Source organism: Dromaius novaehollandiae, chromosome 2, assembly GCF_036370855.1.
Source record: "Dromaius novaehollandiae isolate bDroNov1 chromosome 2, bDroNov1.hap1, whole genome shotgun sequence".
Classification (NCBI taxonomy): domain Eukaryota; kingdom Metazoa; phylum Chordata; class Aves; order Casuariiformes; family Dromaiidae; genus Dromaius; species Dromaius novaehollandiae.
Window position 1 is genome coordinate 67,660,954 of NC_088099.1, and position 22,431 is coordinate 67,683,384.

The window sequence follows — 22,431 nt, forward strand, 5'->3', positions numbered from 1 at the left end:
TTTCAGGGTGCATAAAAAGGATAACTTATTAATAATTATGTGTTGAAAAAACAGGTGGCAATAGTGAATGTTATAGTTTGGAATCTTTGTTAATACATTATCTTTAACCACTTCTATACACTTTATACATAGGTTGTTCTGGTTTTGTGTTTTTGCTTTTTCTTTTTGAAATATGTTGTCTATGAGATTGTACAGTGTCAGGAAAGGACTGCCAACCATAGCATTAATTTTACAGGAGTTTTCAGGTGAAGTTATTTAAACCGGGCCATAGTTTTAGTATTTAATAGGAGTACTTTTTAATGGAACTGTTGAAAGAACAAATTTCTCGTGCATAAAACCACAGAATAATAACAGAGTAGTTTTCCACTATACTTAACTGGCTCGAATGCTTTTTTCCCCTAGAGCCCTTGAACTCAACCTTTATATTATTTAAACAGGACATAGTCAAGGCTGCTAGCTCTAACAAGTTGTGCTGTCAGTAACAGAACTAATGAAGGACTTTGCTATCCTATTTCTCCTCCTTTCTTGGTTTCTTCCTCCCTCCCTCCCTCTCCAGGTACTGGTATCATCAGTACTGTACTGTGTCCCACGCCTGTCCGGCTGCATGCAAATGGCAGAATATGGCATGGCTGGTTCAAAGCTACGTGTTGATTAATTTTCTAGTCGGCTCCCTTTTGTAATGGCTAGAAAAGTCCTTTTCACTGAGAGGAGCACCAGCTTGGGTCTCTTTCTTTTTCTGTCCAGTTTTCAATTTGAGTAGGAATTTAGGTTACCATTGCTGTCAGAAATCAGAGAGCAGGTCTCATAGTTCTGGGGAAGAAGTATTCAGCAAATGGGCAGTGGGACAACACAGCCATCTAAGGGAACAAGGGTGAGAATGAAGTGTTTTTCATGACTGTCACATGCGTGAGTGAGTTAAATTTTGTAAGGAGGCTGTGAGGGAAGGTACTGTGATAGTCATCTTATTTCTGTTTTCCTCTGCTTTCCGCTCAATTATGAGCAAAGCCTCACACTGTAATGGTGACGACTTTCACAGGCAGGGATGTGGTCACCGCTGAGCCCCACCTGAGCCATTCTGTGCATTGGCCAGAAGGAATACTTCAGATCCACAAGAGGTACTTCTTTGTACGCAGTTTGCATGTCAAAAATACCGCAGGTCCTAAGCTTCTGGAGCACCGCTTGCCAGTGTCACGATGAAATTGCTTTTGCATCACTTACAGATCAGTCTTTACAAATTAGAGGTCCAGCCATGATAGGAGATGCATCACAGAGGAGGGTGGTTTGGTACAGAAAATTGATGTGGAGCAAGTGGAGTTCATTCTGAACAGACTCTAATCACTTATAAAAATGATCCAATAGTGATTTAATCTTAAATCTAAAGCCTGCACTTGGAATTTGAAATATTTCTGAAAGCACACTAGACAAATATTTACTTGGAGGCTTAAAACAAAGGGATCAAGATGCAGCTTTAAGATCTTTCTTTCTGATTCTCATCTTACATTTGCCCTTTTAAGCTCACAGGACTTCAGCTTTCGCATATGTAAAATGCAGTGAATCACTGCTGTCTCACAGAACTACTGCATGACTTCACTAACTGAAAATGATTTTCAGATCCTTAAATCAAAAGTGTGAGATAAGTAACACATCAGTAATATTTCTTAATATTTTGAACTTTTAACAGGCTATCTAATCCCCCTCTCTTCAAAATTGATAGTTCTTTTGTCTTGAATATATTAAGTGACATTGTATTACGTTGGATGCCTTCACAACCCAAACTGACAGTAGCATAATAAAAGCTAGAGTAACATGCTATGAAGAGGATTTTGGAGAGGGGAGGCAAGAGAAAGCCTGTCTGCAGCTTAAGCTCATAAAACCTCTTTTCCTCTCCCACTTTTCTGGAATGCAGCTAAGGAAGTATCAACTTGGCCCTGCCCAAGTAAAAGAAGTTGCTGAAACTGCCATTATCCCAACCTTTCCTGTTGCCAAAGGTTCAGCCCAATGAACAGCTGCTCAGAACAGCATAGTTCAAGGCTAACCTCATACATCAATGTAGAGGGATGGTGGGAAAGCTCTGCCTGAAATGCTTCTTTAAAAAAAAATTAATAATCATATTTCTCATATTTTGGCACACACCCAGTTCTTTCCAGTAATCAGTATAATGATACTTAATGGTTAAATTTTAGTTTGCAACTTCATCCATTATATGGAATTGCAGTTACCAGTGGTTTCATGTCTTGTTGCTTATTATCTAATTATCTGCTTCATATCAAAACAAGAAATGTCACTGTTGTCAGGTGTCTGTTGCAGAAGGTGTCATCAGCATACAGTTCAAGAGAGGCAAGACTAGTTTTCATTCATTCTGCTCATCAGAAACCCATATTTTAATACACGTATGACACTCATTTAACAGTGGGACATACTCTTCAGCTATTGTAGCTGTGATCAATAGGGCTGTGCCATGCACTTGCAGTAACTACCAAAAAATCGACTAGTCAGATGGTATGCTTCAAGATGCTAAGTTGCATTAGAATCACTTTAAATACTTCAGAGTACTGTTTTTGCGAAAGTGTAGTTTCATACGAGCCAAAGAAAGGTTATGTTATCAAGTGAAAGGAGGAGACTTCACTAGACAATCTTACTCTGTGATCCATAATGTGAAAATGCTAGAAAACCCTTGCTATATATAGATAGAGGTGCATGTTTGTAGAAGAAAAAAGAGAAGAGAAATGTCTGTTCCATATCAAAAGCTGTTCTATAGCACATTACATGCTAGCATGAGTCTTAGCAGAAATTGCTTCTCATGTTACTGCAATTCTTCTCAAGCCAAGTGTTTTATACTTTATCTGAGATAATACAATCACAGTCCTTACTCAGATACAGAAGACAGGTCTGTATGTACTGAGGGTGTTCGTATGCCTGGAGCCCTGGAAAAAAGCTGCATTTTGGAAGGGTTAATAGAAACATAGATTGCATGCAATGAAGTTGTACAATATGAGGAGAGAAAAAAAATGAAAAATCCTAGTGTAAATCTTTACAACTGAAGCATAATGCCTGGTCTGGAAACAGACTAGTGGCAAATTTCCAATGAAGTATTTTTGTTTTGTGTTTTGCAATGGAAAAAAGCTAAAATCTTAATTGAAACCAAACTCTTCTGTTTCAGCAACTTCCGAAAGAGCAAAAGAGAAAGACATTCAAAACTGGGGAATACTTATTAGCTCTGTGGTTAGGGCCCATGAGAAGGATGTGACAGCACCATCTCAAGACTCTTTTCTCCTTGAGTCACCCAAAACTGAAGGGGTACTTTGATCTTTTAATTTCCAGTAACCTTCAGGTCCTCTTTTTCTGGCTGAATAATTGTATGCAATTTTCCGTAAAAAGAACAGTTCTCACAGGAGAAACTGAGAATTTTTTTTATTTGGAGGGTAGGGAGAGAGAGAACAGACTTCTCTCGCTTTGTGCTTTGTCCTGTAAGCTGTGACTGGTCTTAGATCCATCCTGTTGTAAAATAAGAAAAAAGTCATATTTTGGACAATTTAGTGGGACAAGAAAATCTCTTCTCAGCTCACGGGAAGATCATCCTTGGTATTTCAGAGGAGAGGAGAGGGAAACACCTAAAAATCCCTGTAGCATTTGCCATCTCCTTGAGGGCTCTGCAGCCTTTAGTTTGTTAAGTTGTGTCTGTATGACATGATGATTGCTGCATGAGAAATGAAGCTACCCTGTTAGTTCAGAAAAAATGGCCTAATACGGGACCGATTTCTGCCCCAAAATACTCTTCTAAAGCTCCCATTAAAATTGCATGTATTCTTCTGTGGGCCAAATTGGCCTATAATCTGTTTGGATTTGTTGTATAAATTGCCTGCTTCTGTGTACGGATTTTTTCATTTTTTTCCCCTCTGCCTCTGGACCATGATTGATGATGTAAATAATCATTTCCAGGCATGAGCTTTTTTTTTTTTTCCTTCCTCCCTCTTGTTGACCAGTTGCTAATCACAGCTTGCTCATCCCTGTGTTTTATTGGTAAGCCGGATGAATTTAAGGCCTTTCTTTCTCTGGATGTCAGAAATCTCACCAGAGATAAATGGCAGATACACACCACATATATAACAGTGTGCAGACCTTATAATCATTATCCAGACCATTTGCAAAGTTCGGAGAAATTTCATTTTAAGCGTAGTAAATGCATGCATTTCTCTGCCATCCCTATCATTATATGGTGTACACAGAGTAAAACTTAAAGGGACATCCTGAATTAAAAAGGCTGTTGCTTAACTGACAATTTTGGAGCATCTTGCATCATAGGGTTTTCAGTCTCTGGAACTGAGCACAGTAGCAGCAAGACAAGTAATGTTATCCATATTCTACAGCTGAGAGAGATGTGGCACAGTTAGAGAAAGCATCTTGACCAAATTGTCAAATAACAAATCACTAGCAGCACTTAGAATTGACATGCCCTTTTTACCATTTCTGTACCTGTAAAGCGCTGAACAGTTTAAGCATCACTCTTTGAAGATTTGAGAGAAAATAGATGAATATTAAAATAGCGTCTAGTGTCATTTTTAACATATTTCAACTAATAAAAATCCCAATGCTTAAAATGCAGACATGGCATCCCACATATTCTTGCTGAAGTATTATTTTTCATCATTCTCCCTAAAAGAGACCTCTTTAAAGTTTAAAGGGAAAATTAAGCTGAGTAGAAGCACTTGGCTCAGGTGACGCGCAAGGACCTCATTTTTCTGATCATTCTTCCGTTTGTATGCTATAAATAGAAAAGAATGGGTTTACTAAATGGAGTCATCACCCTTTTTTCTGAATGAAGTAATTGACCCCAAATGTCTGTTTTGGAGAAGAGAGTGAGAAAACAGAAAGGACGTGGTTTCGTTTGTTTGTTCTTTAAGCCATTTGCAAACCCTAGTAATAGTGTGTTTTTATTTGTTTGTCTTCCTGATGGCTTTCTCCTTAGTTGAATTTTTTTTTTCCTCCCATATTCTGGTATATTTTTGTCTGGGTTATATAAGCACCGTACGAGGCATTTACAAAACTATTCACTCTTGCTGTAGAAGTTACAGTTCTTTACCATGCGTAGCCAAGCCTATACCCTTTCTGAAATGAGCTGTAGTCTTCATCTCAGAGATGGCGCCTCCTACTTGGGCGTGCAGTTCTGGGGTTCCTGGCTAGCCAGAATCAGACAAGTTGCCTCTCTGTCACATGGACGTGAAAAAGCTCCACTAAGATGTTAGCTGCAATGGAGACATGTGCTCGCTGCATAAATATGGGTGAGCCACCTGTGAAATACTGAAACTACACAATTGCAGAGAGTCAGAAAAATTATATTTATCAGAAAATACTAGGATGTTCTGTTAAATTATGTTTCTAAAGTGCTTTGACTGCAGATTGGCATCTTTGGCAAAGGGCGTTCATGTGACTTGCCTACACGCACCTGGCACTGACCACCTGATTGCGAAATGAGCCTTCTCCTGCTATGTACACGTCCTGGTTCGTGAGCAGTAAATGCCTTAATTTCTACCTAAGCTATGCTGTGCAAAGGGATGCCAACAATATTACCCAGTTGCTCTTTCCCCCCCCTCCTCGGTACAGAGTATTTCAAGATTAGATATTTGAGAACAAAGACAGAAGTGTTCCAGGTACATTTTTATCTTCCAGGGAAAGAAGGCAAACAAAGAATTGGCACATCTCTGAGAAATGCCACAAAATGTAGGCACCTGATGCCAGACTATTAGTAAGATAAGATTGCATTGTGCATTGTAGGTCGTTAGAGGCAAGCCTTCTTTAATGCATAAAGACAGCTCTTCTTTCCCATATCCAGTAATGCTGAAGTTGAAGCACAACCCTAAGGCCTCTAGTACTATGTGAACCAATAGCAAATACTCCACTTCTTCAGAACTTCTGTTGAAATATCAGGCATGGGGAAAGTGCTAGAAGAATTCTTGAGAAATGCAAGCATTTTATGTAATGTTAAATAACATTTGTTTTAAAGTGTGTTGCTTTTACAACTACAAAGTCAAAGTATACTTGGAGTAATGTCAGCGTTCAAACTCTTGCAAACTCTGAGAGGTTCCTACAAGGCAGCCCTGCCACTGCATGATCCTCAGAAATGGTAACCCTTTCTGTGACAATAGTGAGAATTAGTGCAGCTCACCCAACATGAGTAGGTTTTGATCCTGGAAGTTTCCCAGTTCAAACTGTGATGTTGCAAATGTTACTGGTGGCCAGTTAAGTGCACATTTGGTAAAACTTAACGGATCTGCTTGTCTGCAAAAAGAGTTCAAGATTAATCATGCCAAAGGGAAACAAATATTGTTCTCTGTACCTTTTGTGCTTTCATAGAGCTGAAGTGCTCCACATTAACTAAAACAATTTTAGCAGAATGTGATCCCATGCTACAACTTCTTCCTGCCCCCAAATATTATTTATAATCACTCTTTGAGATGTTTCTCTTCCATTTTCAGGGCGCGTTTTCATATAAAGAAAAGGCTCATTTCTAAGGGTAAATGAGTTTTCTCCATCTTCTCTGCCAAAGATCAGAGAATGCAAATATCTCCAGACAGGTAAACAGAAATGCTAGTTCTTGAGAAACAACAGAGCTAGACAGATACAAAGCGTGCATCTGCATGATATTTTGCAGGTAGGTAACAGGCTTGCTGTGCCCTCATTCCAAGAAAGATAATGTGTGCTCCCAGAGAGGGAAGAGGCAAAAAAAACCCCATAAAATACACATTTTTCTGAAAACAGCTGTGTAAAACAGGATGACCAGGTAAACTTCTCTCGTGTATGCACTGGTCTTTTTGTAGACATGGGAAGACATGTATGCATATATGTAGTTTTAGCAGGTGCTCAAGGAGCTTTCTGAGCAACAACAAATAGGACAGGAAACCAAAGAGCTGGATACAAACACTGATTGGATCCCAACATAGAATTTGGAAATGTTAGAAGATGCTTTTCATCCCTGCTCCACTTAGAGCTTTTAATTTTTTTTAAGCTTTAATTTTGATGATCTCATGAGTTTTATCCAGAGGCATGTAACCGAAAACGGTGGTTCGTTCCAACTCCCCTATCTGAGCAGCAAGACAGATTGAGAACAGCGGATTCAGAAATACGTGGAATATATCACATTGTAAAAAATTCTAGGAGAATCTCTGTGCTTTTTTGTTTATGCATATTTAACTTTTTGATAGATAAACTGAACTTGCCCTCATATGTATTTTTGAGGGCCTTGGCAATAATACCACAAGCCCAAGATGAATATTGTTAGGACTGCATATTCTCATGACAGGTTTTAACTGACGCTTCTTGCACTTCTTCCTCTTCTGCCTCGTCTTCATTCTTCATTTGAAGAATATCGTTCAAGCATATTGAGTCCCAGTAACTCTATTTAAAATGGTGAAAATTATGCATGTTCCTCTTAGGATCACACCATTTAATTCTGTCTATTCATTCTGAATAAGAGCATATTAAGTTGAACGTGAGTCAGCCGTGTGCCCTTGTGTCAAAGAAGGCCAGCCGCATCCAGTGTTGGACTGGAGAGAGCATAGTAAAAGATCACATCTGGACTTTGAGAGTCCTGTTTTGGATCGTTCTCTTCAATACTACATTTTGCAGTATATATGTAGGTACATTTGCGCACCTGTGTTAAAAAAGACTGTTGTACTTATAATGAGTATTTTGCAGGTAGATATAAAAGACTGGGAATATAAATTGCATGCTGTCTTAACCTTCCTTGATTAGCTGTTTACTTCCTCCGGAAAGGTTCCATGGAAAGCTGTCCAACTTTGTCAACTTAAAGCTAGTTGTCTTTTGCTTCCTCTTCATGCAAAGGTTGAGAGGAGGTTGTCTGCAGTCATCCTGGAGCCTCGTTCTGAAGGGCTGTCTTAGATATCCTCTGGGTGTGAGTAGGGGTTTTACCTTAATAAAGACAGTAGAGTTTAATCCAAGTTCTAGCCCATTTTGGTAAGGACAAGATCCTTTAGAATTTGACTTCGGGACCAGCAATTTTCTTCCATTCCAAAACGATCTTTTCTCCTGTTATGAGTAAAGCAGTGATTTTATCCCATCATGAAACATGAAACCAAGCAAAACTGCAGATTCTTTCAGGACACTCAGATGCAATTTAGACAGTACTAGACTTAAAGTCATGTGAATCTTCATGTCCCACAAGCAAGATGGGTTTTCAGCTTTTCTGGTCACTGGTCACATTTCTTTATCTTCGGTTCTGCCTGGGTTTATCAGATCAGCATGCTGAGTACATGGCTTAGTAGACAGAGTCTGCATTTGGATTAGACCTCTGATGATTTGGTCCTAGTGAGTCTTTAGCTAAAAATTCAATGCTGTTATCTCCTTCAAATTTGAATAGTGCAAATCCAAAGCAACTACATCACCCTGAGTGAAAGATTGAGTTTTACAGAATTTTGCTTTAATTTTTATCTTTTTAATATTCCTAAATTTTAAAATCAGAACTTAAAAAATGTTGCTTTAGACTCTAAGCTAATGAACCTTTTGACAACATTCCTTATAAAGGCTTAAGCTTTTCCTACCAAATGATTAACAGTTGGGACAAACCCTTCCTTGGGACGTTAATTTTGCTGTCTGTTGTGTAGTCTGTTTGGCTGGGTTTGTAACACATTTCCAATTGTCTAAATATAAAGAGGTAAAATGGGAAGGGTCTGCCAAACTCCACTGTGTAACAAGTAAAATAAGTCAGAGGGAAAATGTTTATAATTTTTCTCCTTCCTTTTACCTTGATGTCTATGTTTTATCTTTAGCCAGAAGACGCTAACATCATTTCCTCTCTCTAAATTGACTTGCAAATGATACAAAAACATAATATGATGACCCTCCTAACTTCCTTAATAAAAGCTTTCGCACTTAACCTCAAGAAACTTAAGAATGCTGATTTAATCTTAGAACTGTTAAAACATCACTTTCCTTAGCCAGTGGATGTATATATTGTATGAGGGTTTTTTTTTTTTAAACCTAGGACTAATATTTATGATGGAAATGTGGAATTAATCACAACAAGAAATGTTGATATAAAATGATGATACTAGGTTCTATTTGTCATATTCGAACTAGAGGTGTAGTTGCCCTGTGGATTTTAAAACTGCGAGTCTCCCTTGAAAATGTTTCAGAAAGCTAACTCAAACGTTCGTCAGCTAGCTCGAGCCTTGGTGAAGTGCAACTGCAGTGGGCTGCCCTGAGGCTTTACAGGCTTTGCAGTGTGACAGTTGCAAGCCGAACAGGGGACTAGCTGATTCCTAGGGCAGCTGGGATGGCCACAAACAACCATTAGAGCACCGGCTTTAGTGAAAGTCCTTCTTCCTTTTCGGGGCAGAGGGGCAGATTAGCAAAAGCATACATGAGCCCACTGATTGCTTTCAAATGGAAACATATGAAACTTTGCTGTCGACTGCTTATATGTAAATACATCCCATTGTCACCATGTGGCCATGCCTTGAGGTTTTAAGGACCATCAAAAGTAGTATCCAATAGTAAGATTTCCTTTCTAGGGGAAGTATCCTGGTTAGATTTGTAGGTGGTACATAACACAGGTGGTTATCTGGACAGGATCTTAATATTAGAATTGTTTAGGGTAATCTGATAACTTTGTGACTTTACAAAACAAGTGGAGACTTGCTGGACATTCTTAGAATATCTTCTATTGAGGAGTTGACCTTGACTGTTAAGGGAAGTGTCACTGGAGAGCAGAAATTGTGTCATATTGGGAGGCCAGGCAAATGTGTCTTGTGCAATGATGGGGAAGTGATTTGTTCATGTATCAGCACTGCGTTTCCAAGTTACAGTTATGCCTTGTTTCATCATACTGTGTCTTTGGGGGCCTGGTCAGGTGTGTCACTGGCATTTCCTGACTGTTAGCCCCCAAAGTAGCTGATTTGATGATGCGTCTAGCCTGAAACAATCTAAATTTAACAACAGAAGATCTTGCATTGCTGGTAGTATCATCACAGTGCATTAAGCTCAATTCAGCACAAGTGGGTGCAACCTAAGAAGCTAGGGAAATACCTGGGCCATTTGTTCACAGTAAACTCCATGTTTAGCAGTAAGCTGCAAACTGCATTTTAGTTCATTAACTTAAAGCAAGCTCAGGTGTATCTCTGTGAGCTGCAATGTGAACACACTAGCTTGAGCCTATACCTGCTGCACTTGTGTTTTTTATTAAAATATAGATATAGTTGCTGTCTTTGAGTGCATCTATAAAATGGCATCGATTCCTTGTCTCATAGGAGAGTCGTGTCAAGGAACTGAGAAACTGAGGGAATGGGAATTAGCTGATAGAAACTATATAGATCCCTGAAGCACTATAGCAATACAGGATAATGTATTTTTTCCCCCTTCCGCTGAGTGAGACATTTTAATGAGCAGGTGGTTCTACTTCAAGCTGCCCACCAACTTAATGTGATGAGACAAAGGCAAGGATTTTCTGGAGGGTGGCTCATCTCTGCCTGAATGTGTCCTAAATTAGATTTAAAAATCAGTTAGTGGCAAAGGGGAGAGTAATGACCACATTATTATAATTGTCTCGTTAAAAATCCAAAAAGCAGTTGAATAGCTTTGTTGCACAACAAGATAGCAGAAACATCTGATAAACTTATAAATATCTGTTTTTCCAGAGTCCGATTCAATCCCAGGAGATTGGAAATTGTGTTTCTGAGATCAGTGATGTATCACCTTTTATTTGGCTTTAAATCTGTGATTTAGATTGAGAATATAACAGGTTTAACTAAAAATCAATTCTCCCATTAAATTCTTCTCAACTGGGCATGGAGAGTCCTGTCTATTAAAAAGTCATCCTCTTTCACGTTTCCTTTTATTTAAAACTCCAAATATCCCGTTAAGTAAAGAGGTTTTTTTCACACATCTAATCATGCTGAACACGTACCTGGAAGTTCTTGGTCAGCACTTAGAGAACTATCTACTAGTAAAATGGTCTTCTCTGGGAATGGGAGATGTGTAGTAAAACCAGCAGAGATTGGCTACTGATTTTCAGTAGGTCAGTTATACCATTGAGTCTTTACTGAACTCGTGCTCCTGGAAATGAGTTTGAATGGCAAAATGAGTTTGAAATGAGTGAAAAAATGAATTTGAGAACTTAGAGGCTGAATGCTCAGTTCCGTTAAGCCGTGTGTTTTGTAACAAGGTGGGACAGTCACAGATTAAATACACTTTCTCCCGAGTTCCCTACATAGTGAATATAGATTCTACTTAATCATTTAACCATTAAGCAGTAACATTATAAGAAAAGAAGAACACAGGAGGAAAAAAATCATCCTGTCATACAGGAATGTGAGGATACAGTGAAAACGGGAAATAAATGTTGTGTTGAGGAATAGAGGCCTATGTGTGTTCTTTGTTCAGTAGGTTTGGTGTACGTCAGGCTTTGTCCAAAGATGTTGGAAGTACGCGTAGGTGGCACGTTGGACCTCTTACTATGTGTGGCAGTGTCAAGCTTTCTTTTGCATTCATTGACTTCTGATGCTTACCTAGGAGAGTCCTGCCCAGTGAATGAATTTTTCAGCCAGCTGGCTACCTTTCATGTTTTTGGTCCTTCCACAGCTTCACCCCTTCTGTCTGAGTGCCACGACCAGCTCTGAAGTGCTGTGCTGGCATCTTGCGCTGTGGCATATCGCGCTTGGCAGCACTGTGGTGGGCTGACTGACAAGGTGCTCTCTTCTCTTCCAGTTCCGCCTGGTGGTAAAGACGGCGCTGAAGCTGCTGCTCGTGTTTGTGGAGTACACTGAATCCAACGCACCCCTTTTAATCCAGGCAGTGTCTACGGTGGATGAAAAGAGAGGTGAGTAGCCTTATTTGGGGGGCGTGAAAATCCCGGCACCTCTGAGGTCAGGAAGGAATTTAGTCATTGATTTCAGTGATCCTGGGGTTGCTGTTGTGACGCCTGTTTTGTGTGTCATGCCCTTGATTTCTTAATTAAAAGCTTGTTTTAAGTATTCATGTAAGTTAAGATAGTTTTGAGAATTAACTATAGTGGAATAGAGCAGAGTGAAAACGTGAAGGACCCTGCTGCCTGCCTCTGCACCGCAGCAACTGTCTCTCCTTCCCTGCACCCCCAAGCAGCATCTTCCCGCCTTGGAGGCTCCGGTGGGCCAGGCCATCTTTCCCCGGCCTTCTGAAAAGCAGCAGTCTGACTTAGAGAAAATGATATCTAATCAGTGTAATCCCTTTGAAGAGAAAGACGAGGTCAGTAATAGTACAGGCTTTATAGTAAAAACAAAACCATCTGTTGTTACATTAAAATAAAGGCCTTGAACACGTATTATACCGTGAAATCTGTTACCTTTTAGGCTTGTGCAAAACACTTGAATATGTATACTGTGTTTTTTTACAAATAAATAGAACAAAAGTGGCCCTTTCTTGTTCTTCCCACAAAGCTCTTGCAAAGCTCCTGGGGCACTCTTTCTTGATGCGAACCATTCCTTTGCCTCGAGGAGAGGTTTTGAGGTCGCGAGAGCTGTCATGGTCTCCAGCATATGGGGGTTAAAAGCAAGATCTCCTCTGTGGAGCAAGGGCCTCCATGCTGAACTTGTTTGGGCGACTTGATATGGGAAAAGTGAAATAAAAAAGTTGGGGAATGGGAAGAAAGGTGGTGCCAGGAACAGGAGGAAGTGGCCAGATTTGGGGGTCAACTATCAGAATAGGTGTAGGAAAAAAAAAAAAGAAATTGTCTCCTATGGAGAGTAGCAGATGGGGAATTCAAAAACGGTATAACACTTCAAAATGGTGGACTCCTCAGGTTGGCTTTCTGTTTTGAATTAAAAGCCCTAAGTTTTGCAATGCCATAAGCAGAAATGTAGTTACAATTTTCATGTATTTGTGAGTTCTATAATTTATTTTTACAGCCAGTCTTAGTGTTTCCACAGCCCTCTGAACTCACTTGTGTTCTCAACTTGTTCAAATTACCATCTGTTCGCATAGTACTAAACCTCATTAAGGAAAAAAAGAGAAAGTGGGACCCCAAACACATGACCATGTGCTGTGTGCTCCCTCCTGTAGCTGTAGAGCAGCCTCAAGCAAACACTACAGTGCCCTAAAGTAATAAAACAACTTTAGGATCAACAAAAAAAACATGGGGAAAAAAATGTTGCTTGTAGCTGGATGGATGATTGCTAAGAGTAGGAAGAGAAAGATTGCAGGAGTTCCCATACCTATGAGTTGGCAGAGTGTCTCATGAACTCTCCCAAAGAAGTTATCCTGAAATACCCAATTTTTTTTATAAGCAATTATGCTTAGCTACAAAAGAGATTTTTTTTCTTGTTCTATCTTTAGGTTTTTTTGTAGGTCATCAACAGAACAGCCCTTTTAGCTGTGGAAGAGCTATTTTTTAAAATTACATCTAGAAATTAGTGGCTTGTAATTGAGGAGTACCTGTTCTTAATGACTGATTTAATGGACTAGAAATAAAGAGGAAGAGAAGTGATGTGCCTTTTCTTGAAATGTCATAAATTTCCCAGGTATATAATTAAGTTTAGCGCTGCTTTGAAAAAAGTCCAATATTTCATGTACATACAAGGTGATGAGATATGACATAATTCCTCAACATGTGTACCACACATGATTAACATAAAGATGCCCCTAATAACTCAGCCCAGTTTCAAAGTGATCCCATCTGTGGTTTCCATGCAAGAGCACATCCATATGTAGACTGAAGTAGAAATATCTGTAGAAGCGCCCGCTCTGCTCTCCGATACAAGTGGCTCACAAGCGAATAACTGCATGGTCCTCATCAAATAGGAAGTAGCTTCTAGTTATATTTCCATTTAAGATTTGCTCCCACCCCGGCTTTTCCTGTTGCACGGCCACAGAGGAATTTGTCATCTTTTTGGTGGAAGCACACTGGGACTGTACTTGGGGGTTTGGGCAGCGAGGTTAGCTTTCCACCAGGCCCTCCAGGGCTGTTTTATCACAAGCATTTTTGAGTATTGAGATTAAAGCCCTGTGGCTAGATTGGACACTGTAACATTCAGTTTATGAATTACATTTCTGCTGCCTTGGTGGTGGTTGTACTATTTGTAAAGGGCCTGAGTTATCAGTTGTCCACCCTTCCTTCCTTCTCACACGTAGTTAGATAGCCAGGCTGATCCTGTAGGCATGGTGGAAGGCTTTGTGTTTACACATGTTTAAATAGCCAGGAATACAAGATGCACAGGTCTTTCCAAAAGTGAGTATTAATATCATATCATCCTATGACAGCTAGAGACAGGCACTCTATGAGTTAGTGAGTACAAACAGAGCCAATTTCTCTGTCCGTCAGTCCTCACATGTGGTTGTAGTCTGGTCCTAGCTTTTCCATGGTTTATATATTTTTGTTTGCATCCTGTGTAGTTGTGTCAAGATTTTGTGTGAGGCATGAATGATGGCATTAAACTAATGTCAGTTGTGTGGAGGATTTGGGTTTTTTTGAGATTCCCATGTAAAAACATTTTAAGGGGAGACTGAGAAAAGAGAGAGTCTCAAAGTAATGGACTACAGCATTTGATAGACTATATTTAATATATGTTGCAATCTGATAGTTCTCCATGTATTATACACCATCTGTAGCTACAAAGGGTGTTGTAGTAGCATCCTGGACGAGGCTCCAGCCTTCCTGTCAAAGTACTCAGAGTAATAGCTGTTACCAGTAAGAAGCTTGTGAAACACAGTTGAGCAATTCTCCTTTTATCCAGTAGAAGGCAGGAGAACACGCACAAAAAACGGCCTTTAGTGCTTTCCTATAGTGGGCCTATTTCATCACTTTTGTTGATTTTTACCTCCAGTCCTGCATGGAAGTCATAACCTTATGTGAAAATCACAGTCTGCTCTAGGAAAGTGAGCTGGGGTTCCACACCAGCAGGCTTTTGCGATGTGGTCAGGAAGAGGCGACAGCCTGGAGGGTGAACTTTTTGAGAACTGGCATGCATAAGTTATTAGACTTATTTTTAGAAACAAACTCTGTAACATAGGAACATTAAATGGATTTATGTTTTTACTAGAAATACATGTGCATTTCAAAATTTAGATTTAAGTTCAGATTTTCGATAATTTGTAATATGCTGACTATTACAAAGATAATGCCAAGCTGGAGCTTTTAGCTCTGGATAACAGTTTCCTCAGAGGTTTGAAACCCAACTATAGTTGGGGGGCTTTTAATATTTTCCACAATACAAATATCCTTTTAAGGGAAAAGAGGGAAGAACACATCGTGTTTTTCATATCTCTTATGTGAGCATCTATCTTTCACTACAGCAACCTATGAGTTTAGAAAAGTCTTTATCTTTTTAGTGTATGATTTCCCAAGGTATCTTTCACAGAGCTTTCCTATGCAACCTGAAAGGAGCTTTTTAACTGTGCCATTCTCTTACACAAGAAGCACTGCACTGGAAATTAGCTTTCTCAGGTAAACGCCAGCCTGTGGTCCCACCTTTAAGTTGCGATTCTCCAGGAATGGACGTATTTGGAAAACTAAGCCTCAGGGCATGAGAGTGGATGAGGGCAGACACCTGATTTTGATCTGCCCATACTCCACGCTGTCCAGACCATAGGTTGGAAACTATAGCTTCTCATTAGTATAAAAAGCAAGGAATATTAACCCAAGCATAGTAGTGCAATAACTTTATGGAACATCTTCCAGACCAGAACTGCCTCATCCCTGGGATCATTAGACAGCCCGATGCCAAATTTCATGCTCGTTCCTTGGCTATTCAGCTTGAAATCTGAATAAGGAAAATAGCATTTCCAGAGAAGGGCTTTACCTGGTACAAACTGGAGTAGCTCCATCAAAGTCATTGTATTGCTTGCTATTGACACCAGTTGAGGAGTGGATGAACAATTTCAGATTTAAGGCTGGATTTTGGAAATGGCCTGGGGTAAGTAGCAACATCCCAATTAAAGCCCTTGAAAGCTGGATGAGCTATTATGGGGATGTGTCACTAGTAGGTTCGCCTAATAAACAATTATTTTAAAATGTGTTCTGAAGCAGAGAAGCAGCATGGGTAGAGCAAATTATATGTCATCTTTGCATGGAAAGAGCAAGGAAATCCTGAAAATTGTCTGTTAAAATAATGGGGAAGTATAGAGACATCCAGAAAAAAGAATCAAAACACCAGGATACCATCTTTAAAAAACAAAGCAGGATGCCAATAAGAATAAAAACTGTCTGCAAAATAAAGGCATACTTCCCTGGAAGGACTTTCACTGAATAACGCAGTGTGGACTTAGTAATCAATTTTTCATGTTATTGGCAACTCACTTTTTTTCAAATGGCATTGTTATAGGTCAGACTCACATAGTTTCCCCATTTTGTTTCTCTTTCTTATTTTCTTCCATTTTTATTTTTTGCTCGAAACCACAGGAAGACATTTTTGTAGTGAGGATATCATTCCTGCTGATCATATATCATTTGTGAGCTGAGTTAATTTGTTCCACATGTCTTTTGAACATGTGTTGCACAAAATGTCTGGTAATATAGAGAATCTGGTGAAGAGGTGCCGAGTGTATTCTCATTACAACAATGTGCTTGAATTAGTGTTTGATCAGTAATGCACATGAATATATTTTGAGACGTGAGAATGAACCCCCCACCGCTTTGATTTTGCTTGAGATAAGGAAGCTTTTTCAGTATTAATAATAAAAATTCAGTATTAATATTTTTCAGTAGTAAAGATCAGAAAATGTCTCAATAAAAAGGGAGGAAAAGAAAAAGAGGAGAGATATTGCTGTGTGTTCGTTAATAGGAAGCTTTTCACACAGCACGCTGCCAGCAAGTTGAAAATGGAGATCTTCAGTTAGCAGAGATCTGATGTCTGTACGGCAGGATGTATATGCATGCATGCACACTTGCACAGTATCAGCATGAATAAGCAATGGCTGTCATTATAATAACTGTAAAGCAAGATTTTAACCTCTGGGTCACTGATCAGTCAGCAACAGATTGTTGTGATGACACATGTGCATTTTACTGCCTGATTATTCTCAAAGAGTCATCATCTTCATAGCATTGAGGGCATGGAGTCTGTTAGTACAGTCTGCATTTTTCTCTCTTAAACGCAGAGTATTTCTGCAAAGTATTTCTATAATTGAATTGAGTAGCTCTAAGTTAGGTTAGCTTTCTGATTTGTCCTCTTGACCTTTAGCCTTACTCCAAACAAAACACTGAATTATAGACTCTCACAATTAACTTTAATTTCCTAAATAAAATGTTTATGAGTTTTTCTTTAGCAAATGTGTCTGTTTGCCTTTTTGCCAAATAAAATAGGATGTTTTTACAAGGTACCTTGCACACAAGACATTATCCTGAATCTGACTGGCATTTTCCTGTCTGACTTTTTTGGCACAATAAGCCAACTAAGTCACTTTGGTGTTGGCATCAAGTAATCTAAAGTAAATGTGTCAATACTAGAAGCACAGATTTTGACTTCATTTAGTGAAAAAGTGAGGCAAATGTACTTGAAAGATCTGTAGAAGGGATTTTTATTAAATTTGAGTAAGAATCACAACAAATTTTCTTTTTTTCCTTCATTGATATTTTTTATCTGACACACACAACCTGTAGTTCTGGGAAATTGTCCTTCTCTGTGATTCTTTTTTGTTAAAGGAGCTTTGATAGGAATTGATAGGAATGTAAGCAACAAATGCACTGAAAAAATAGTATGTGGATTTTTGTTTTGGATTTATCTGTTTTTTGTTGTGAACCTATGATACATGTGGTAAAATTAATCATATCTGATTTTAGAAGTCCACCAAAATGAGCTAACAGAGCTTCCTTTATCATCAAGGCAGAGAAATCGGTTCTTTCAGGGAAAGTCCACCTGACATATTTTAATCCGTCTTTTCGGATGCCTCATAGCTTTCACTGACCATATTGACTTAACTCTCCATTAACTGTAGAGGAAGGTAGAGATAACTAGCTTTCCCCATTGGTCTTGCACTTGGCTGTGTGAATCCAACTTGTACTACCTCTTGGATAATCGTCAAAGCAACACCTTTCCATTTTGATCACCTTCAGCAATGGTTTCTGCTTTACCTCTAGGAGCCAAGCCATGGTCCAATATCATGGAGATCCTGGAGGAGAAGGATGGTGTTGATACTGAGCTGCTGGCTTATGCAATGACCTTGGTTAATAAGGTTTGTTTTCTTTTTTAGTATGACTGGTAGTGGTAATATTAACATTTTCACTTGCGTAATGCTCTGACCTATTGAGAATATATGACAAAAAAGACCTGTCACTCAGAGGCTGTAGTTGGGAGCAGAACTGTTATTTTGCTAGATGTTGTGCACAAGCATATCAAATGGGTTCCTCTCCCAAAGCTGGCAACGTAAAACAAAATTCAGCAGGCTAGCCCAACAATTTATCCAAGGAGGGAAAGCAAGCAGGTACTGGTGAAGAGATCACATGTTCACAAAGGCTTGCATTGTGCACAATCTTACAGTTTCAGCTCATTTAAATTTCTTTTCACTGTGAACCGAATATGATGAATTTAACAGATCTGAGTGCTAGTTAAGAGTGTTTCTGCTTAAAAATAAAGAGGGAAAGCATGTCTCAATTGTTTTTTTTTTTTTTTTTTTTTTGCTGCTTTCTCTGTAGTTTTCAGAGGCCTTTATTACAAGTAGTTGTTTCACAGTAAAAGCAAATATCGTTTAAAGTACTGGCATGTGCTAAGGGGATGGAGAAAGTGAAAGGCCTGTAAAAGTTAGTGTCTAGTCCTCAAATTCTAAACAAATCTTCAGATGGACTCAATTTAAAAGTGGATCTTTTAAAGAAAAACAAAATAACTTTTTGTTTTATGATTGTACTTAATAGGTCAGAGTATTACAGAATATTATTATTATTCATTAAGCTCTTTTAAAGATCCTGAGTTTGTCAGTGGAGATCATGAATCAGGATACCAGCCTACTCTACCCATGGCTACATGGCTTCAAGGGGTCTTTTGTTTTGTTTTCTTTTTGACAAAATACTTTCTTAATGGTTAGTATCGTCCAATAAAGATGTCTGAGAGGACCTATCCTCCTCCAGGAGCATCACTGATGTCACGGTACTTCCATTTAGAGCTGCCTTTCCTCCCACTAACATGGTAGTAAAGCACCTCTTGACTTTAAGAGACCTTCTTATTATCTATTGCTGTACTCTTTCTGAAAGGCACCATCTCCTTTTCATGCTTTTGGCTATAACTGCTATTAAAGTTGAGGCAGCTATGAACTTACTGGGTTTTTTAACATTTCCATTTTATGCCTCGTTGTTTTATGTGCTGGATCCTCTTTCTACGAGAATTCTCTTAATAGTTCTTACCACTGTCATTTGCCTGGTGGCTGACTTTTAAAAATATTTTGTTCTATACTGACTGTCATCGTACAGTTGATTCCTTTAGTTTGATTTTTTTCACTACATTTAAAGCTATTTTTAGGAGGAGGTAGTTCTTTAAAAACAAACAAAAGAAAAAGCATCTCACAGTCAAAGAGGCAAAGCAGTTACAAAGATCAAGGAAGAGAGGAATCCCACAATGCCATGCTTATAATTATGATCTGGCTTATGGACAGCTTTGTGATGTTTTTAATGGGATTTTTTTTCATGATTATAGAGAAAACAGCAAGCAGCATGTCACAGTTGTAATTTTTTTTTCCCTGCAGAGAATACAAAGAAGGCTCAGATGGTTTCAGATTCTCTAGGCGAGGAATTGTCAGACTTATCAGTGCAGACAAAATCTTCATGACGAATTTGTTTTAAGGAAACATAATCCTGCTCCCTACTCTTTCTCCAAGTATAGATTTACAGACTGCTCATGAATACAAAACCCACCTGAACAGCTATTGCTCCAGTCCTTTTATCATCTCCCTCTCCTCTGCTGATGCATAGCCAAGTTATTCATGCTAACTGATGTCATTAATATACTCTTATTTTTTTGCGATTTTAGGCGTTAATGAATCTCTTAAATGAGACTGGTTCCAGTACAGATACTTCAGGTTATTTATAGTTCCAGTATAACCCTTGTTATCTCCCTTTGGTTCCTGCGGTCTGTTAGCTCTTATACTAATCCCTACTTTCTTCATTTTAACAGCTAGTTTCCCATGTGGCACTTCCACAGAAGTTTTACTGTGGTCCAGATAGATTAAACCTTTTGTGTTTCCTTTATATAAACAAAACCAGTCATCAAATATAGAAGGAAAATTCCATGTTGTATTTAATTCATTTGACCATTTACTTCTATATTTTAATTATTGCGTTTTTTCGTATTTGCTATAAAAACTCTTTATTATTGAGATTACACTAATAGCTTTGTAGCTGTAAGATTACTGTTGTTTTTCTTTTCACCTCTACATAATATTATATTTGTTCTCTGATATCATACAGTACAAATTACCATGCTGAAGTTGTTTAAAAAATAAATGAAGAGGTAGATAAATTTATTACTAGATGTGTCAAAATCACTTTTTAATATATTCAGATTGCATTTACACTGGATCTGATAAAATACATTAAGACTAGAGTTTTAGCACCAGCTTCCAGGCCAGTGGTTATTAGGAGGAACGTAGGGTACTACCAGTGGTCCCTTAGCTGTGGTTGAGAAAGTGCTGTTTCAGGCCAGTGCGGTGTTAATGCGGCACCTTGCACCTCATTTTTCTGTGACCTGCCTTAAGTACATCAGAACTGCCACATTGGAACATGGATCTTTTTAGGTTGGTGTCCTGTGTCTGACAGGGACAAGCACCAGATGTTTCAGAAGAAGTTGTAGTTCCCGGGAAGACGCACACATGAGAGATACTTCTTCCTATCCAAAAGCAATTGAAAACTTGGCTGATGCCCTTAAGCATGCTTGTTTACTGTGTAATGCATTTCATCGTATCTTGTAAAATCTAGGTAATATCTCTATTTAGCATGTGGGCCCTTTAGTAGAGCTCAATCTGTCGAACGTATAGTAACCAGAGCAGTTTTCTTCTATGACCTGGACCTCTTCACATGCAGTTAACATACTTAGCCGGACTCTCTGTGGTCCGCGTCATTGCTGTATACTATTACTGTTTTGTTAATGACAGAAGACACCATACTTACTAATTTTACTGCCTAGTACCATCCAGGATTACACATTTTAAAAAAGGAAAATAGAGCCTTTCAGTCTGCAGCCAGGCATAGTCTAGAGCTAATTTAAGTCTGGTTTCTGAGAACATGTGGTAAGAAGAATATTGTGCTATTACCAGTTGTATATGCTCTCTAACAGGCTTGATCATCTAGGAAAACATTTGATGGTTATATTCCTATAGAACTTCTCTCTCTCCCCGCCCCCCATACTACCTCACCACAGGTTTTTTGCCTTTCTTTTCATTGAGACTGTTACTGTTAGTGGTGGGTATAATCTGTTGTTACTGTTGTTAGGTTTTGGTCAAAATGTGGTTAAGAAGATGCATCAAGCTCATAACTCTCAGGCTGGGGTTTTGGTTCTAATTTAGCTCACCACTGCAAAAGCAGATGCTCACGACAAAGTTCACAGCTGAGCAGACATTCCCGTAAGGACTTGAGAGCAACTCGTAAAATCACAAAATAAACAAATGAAAATCTTGTAACAAGCTGATCCTTAATTCAGGGATGTTTTCTGGAACTGCCCTAGACAGAGGCGTGGGAATAAATCTTGGCATTCAGAGTTGTTTCCTTCATACACCTGAATTCTGAAGGGTTTCAGATTCAAAATCCCACTTTTGGTCTAATCTAGTGGTACCATAGCATGAAATCCAACAAGTAAACCACAGTGTGTGGTTTAAACACACTTCTTCCAGTGGCTGAATTTTAATTCTCTAGACATTTTCATTTTATAAATTATGGTTCAGTCCTTAGTGCAGAAGGAAATATTTGGGGCTTGTATGAGTATTTTGATATTGGAAAATCATTTTGATCTCAACCGGCTACTTAGGAAGGAGCAAGGACCTGACAAACCTATGCCCCCTGTGCTCTGCTGATGGCTACTATTGTTGTCTTGAAAAAGCAACCAGGAAAATGGGGGCACACTCTTGTTTTCTGATACCACAAGCCAGAATTAGTCAGCCATTTATGCAAGCACTTCATGCCCCTTATGTTTAATTACTGTGAAGGGCTTTCTCCTATGCCAGACTCAGCTGACCTAGTTGTCGCACCAGTGGTACCCTTTCCATCCTGTTTTATCATGGTGGAAATTGAATTTTATATGCATTAGCCTCTGAAAATGGATCTGTGAGTTTAATGACAAACCATGCAAAGGAAAAATATTCTATTACTATAAATGAGAGTTTAATCACCCAGTTCTAGCCACTAGCATGCAGTGAAAATTGGATTTCCATTGCAGTGTGATTAAAAATTATGTTAAACAATAAGAAGCTCCTGGCAAAAGCAGAGTTGCCAGTTAATACTACTTTGTGCTGTTGCTTTGCCCTGTTTACAGC

At 38.9% G+C, this 22,431-nt stretch overlaps 1 protein-coding gene across 9 annotated transcripts in view; it reads left to right on the top strand.

The window, feature by feature from the left end:
• Positions 1-22,431, top strand: part of FHOD3 (formin homology 2 domain containing 3) — a 409,852-nt gene that overhangs the window by 263,829 nt on the left and 123,592 nt on the right. For all 9 annotated transcript variants that reach the window (XM_064506705.1, XM_064506703.1, XM_064506709.1 and 6 more), the window contains exons 7-8: positions 11,719-11,830; positions 18,059-18,153. In XM_064506705.1, coding sequence (XP_064362775.1) covers positions 11,719-11,830; positions 18,059-18,153 — 207 coding nt within the window. The remainder of the gene's footprint in view (positions 1-11,718; positions 11,831-18,058; positions 18,154-22,431) is intronic.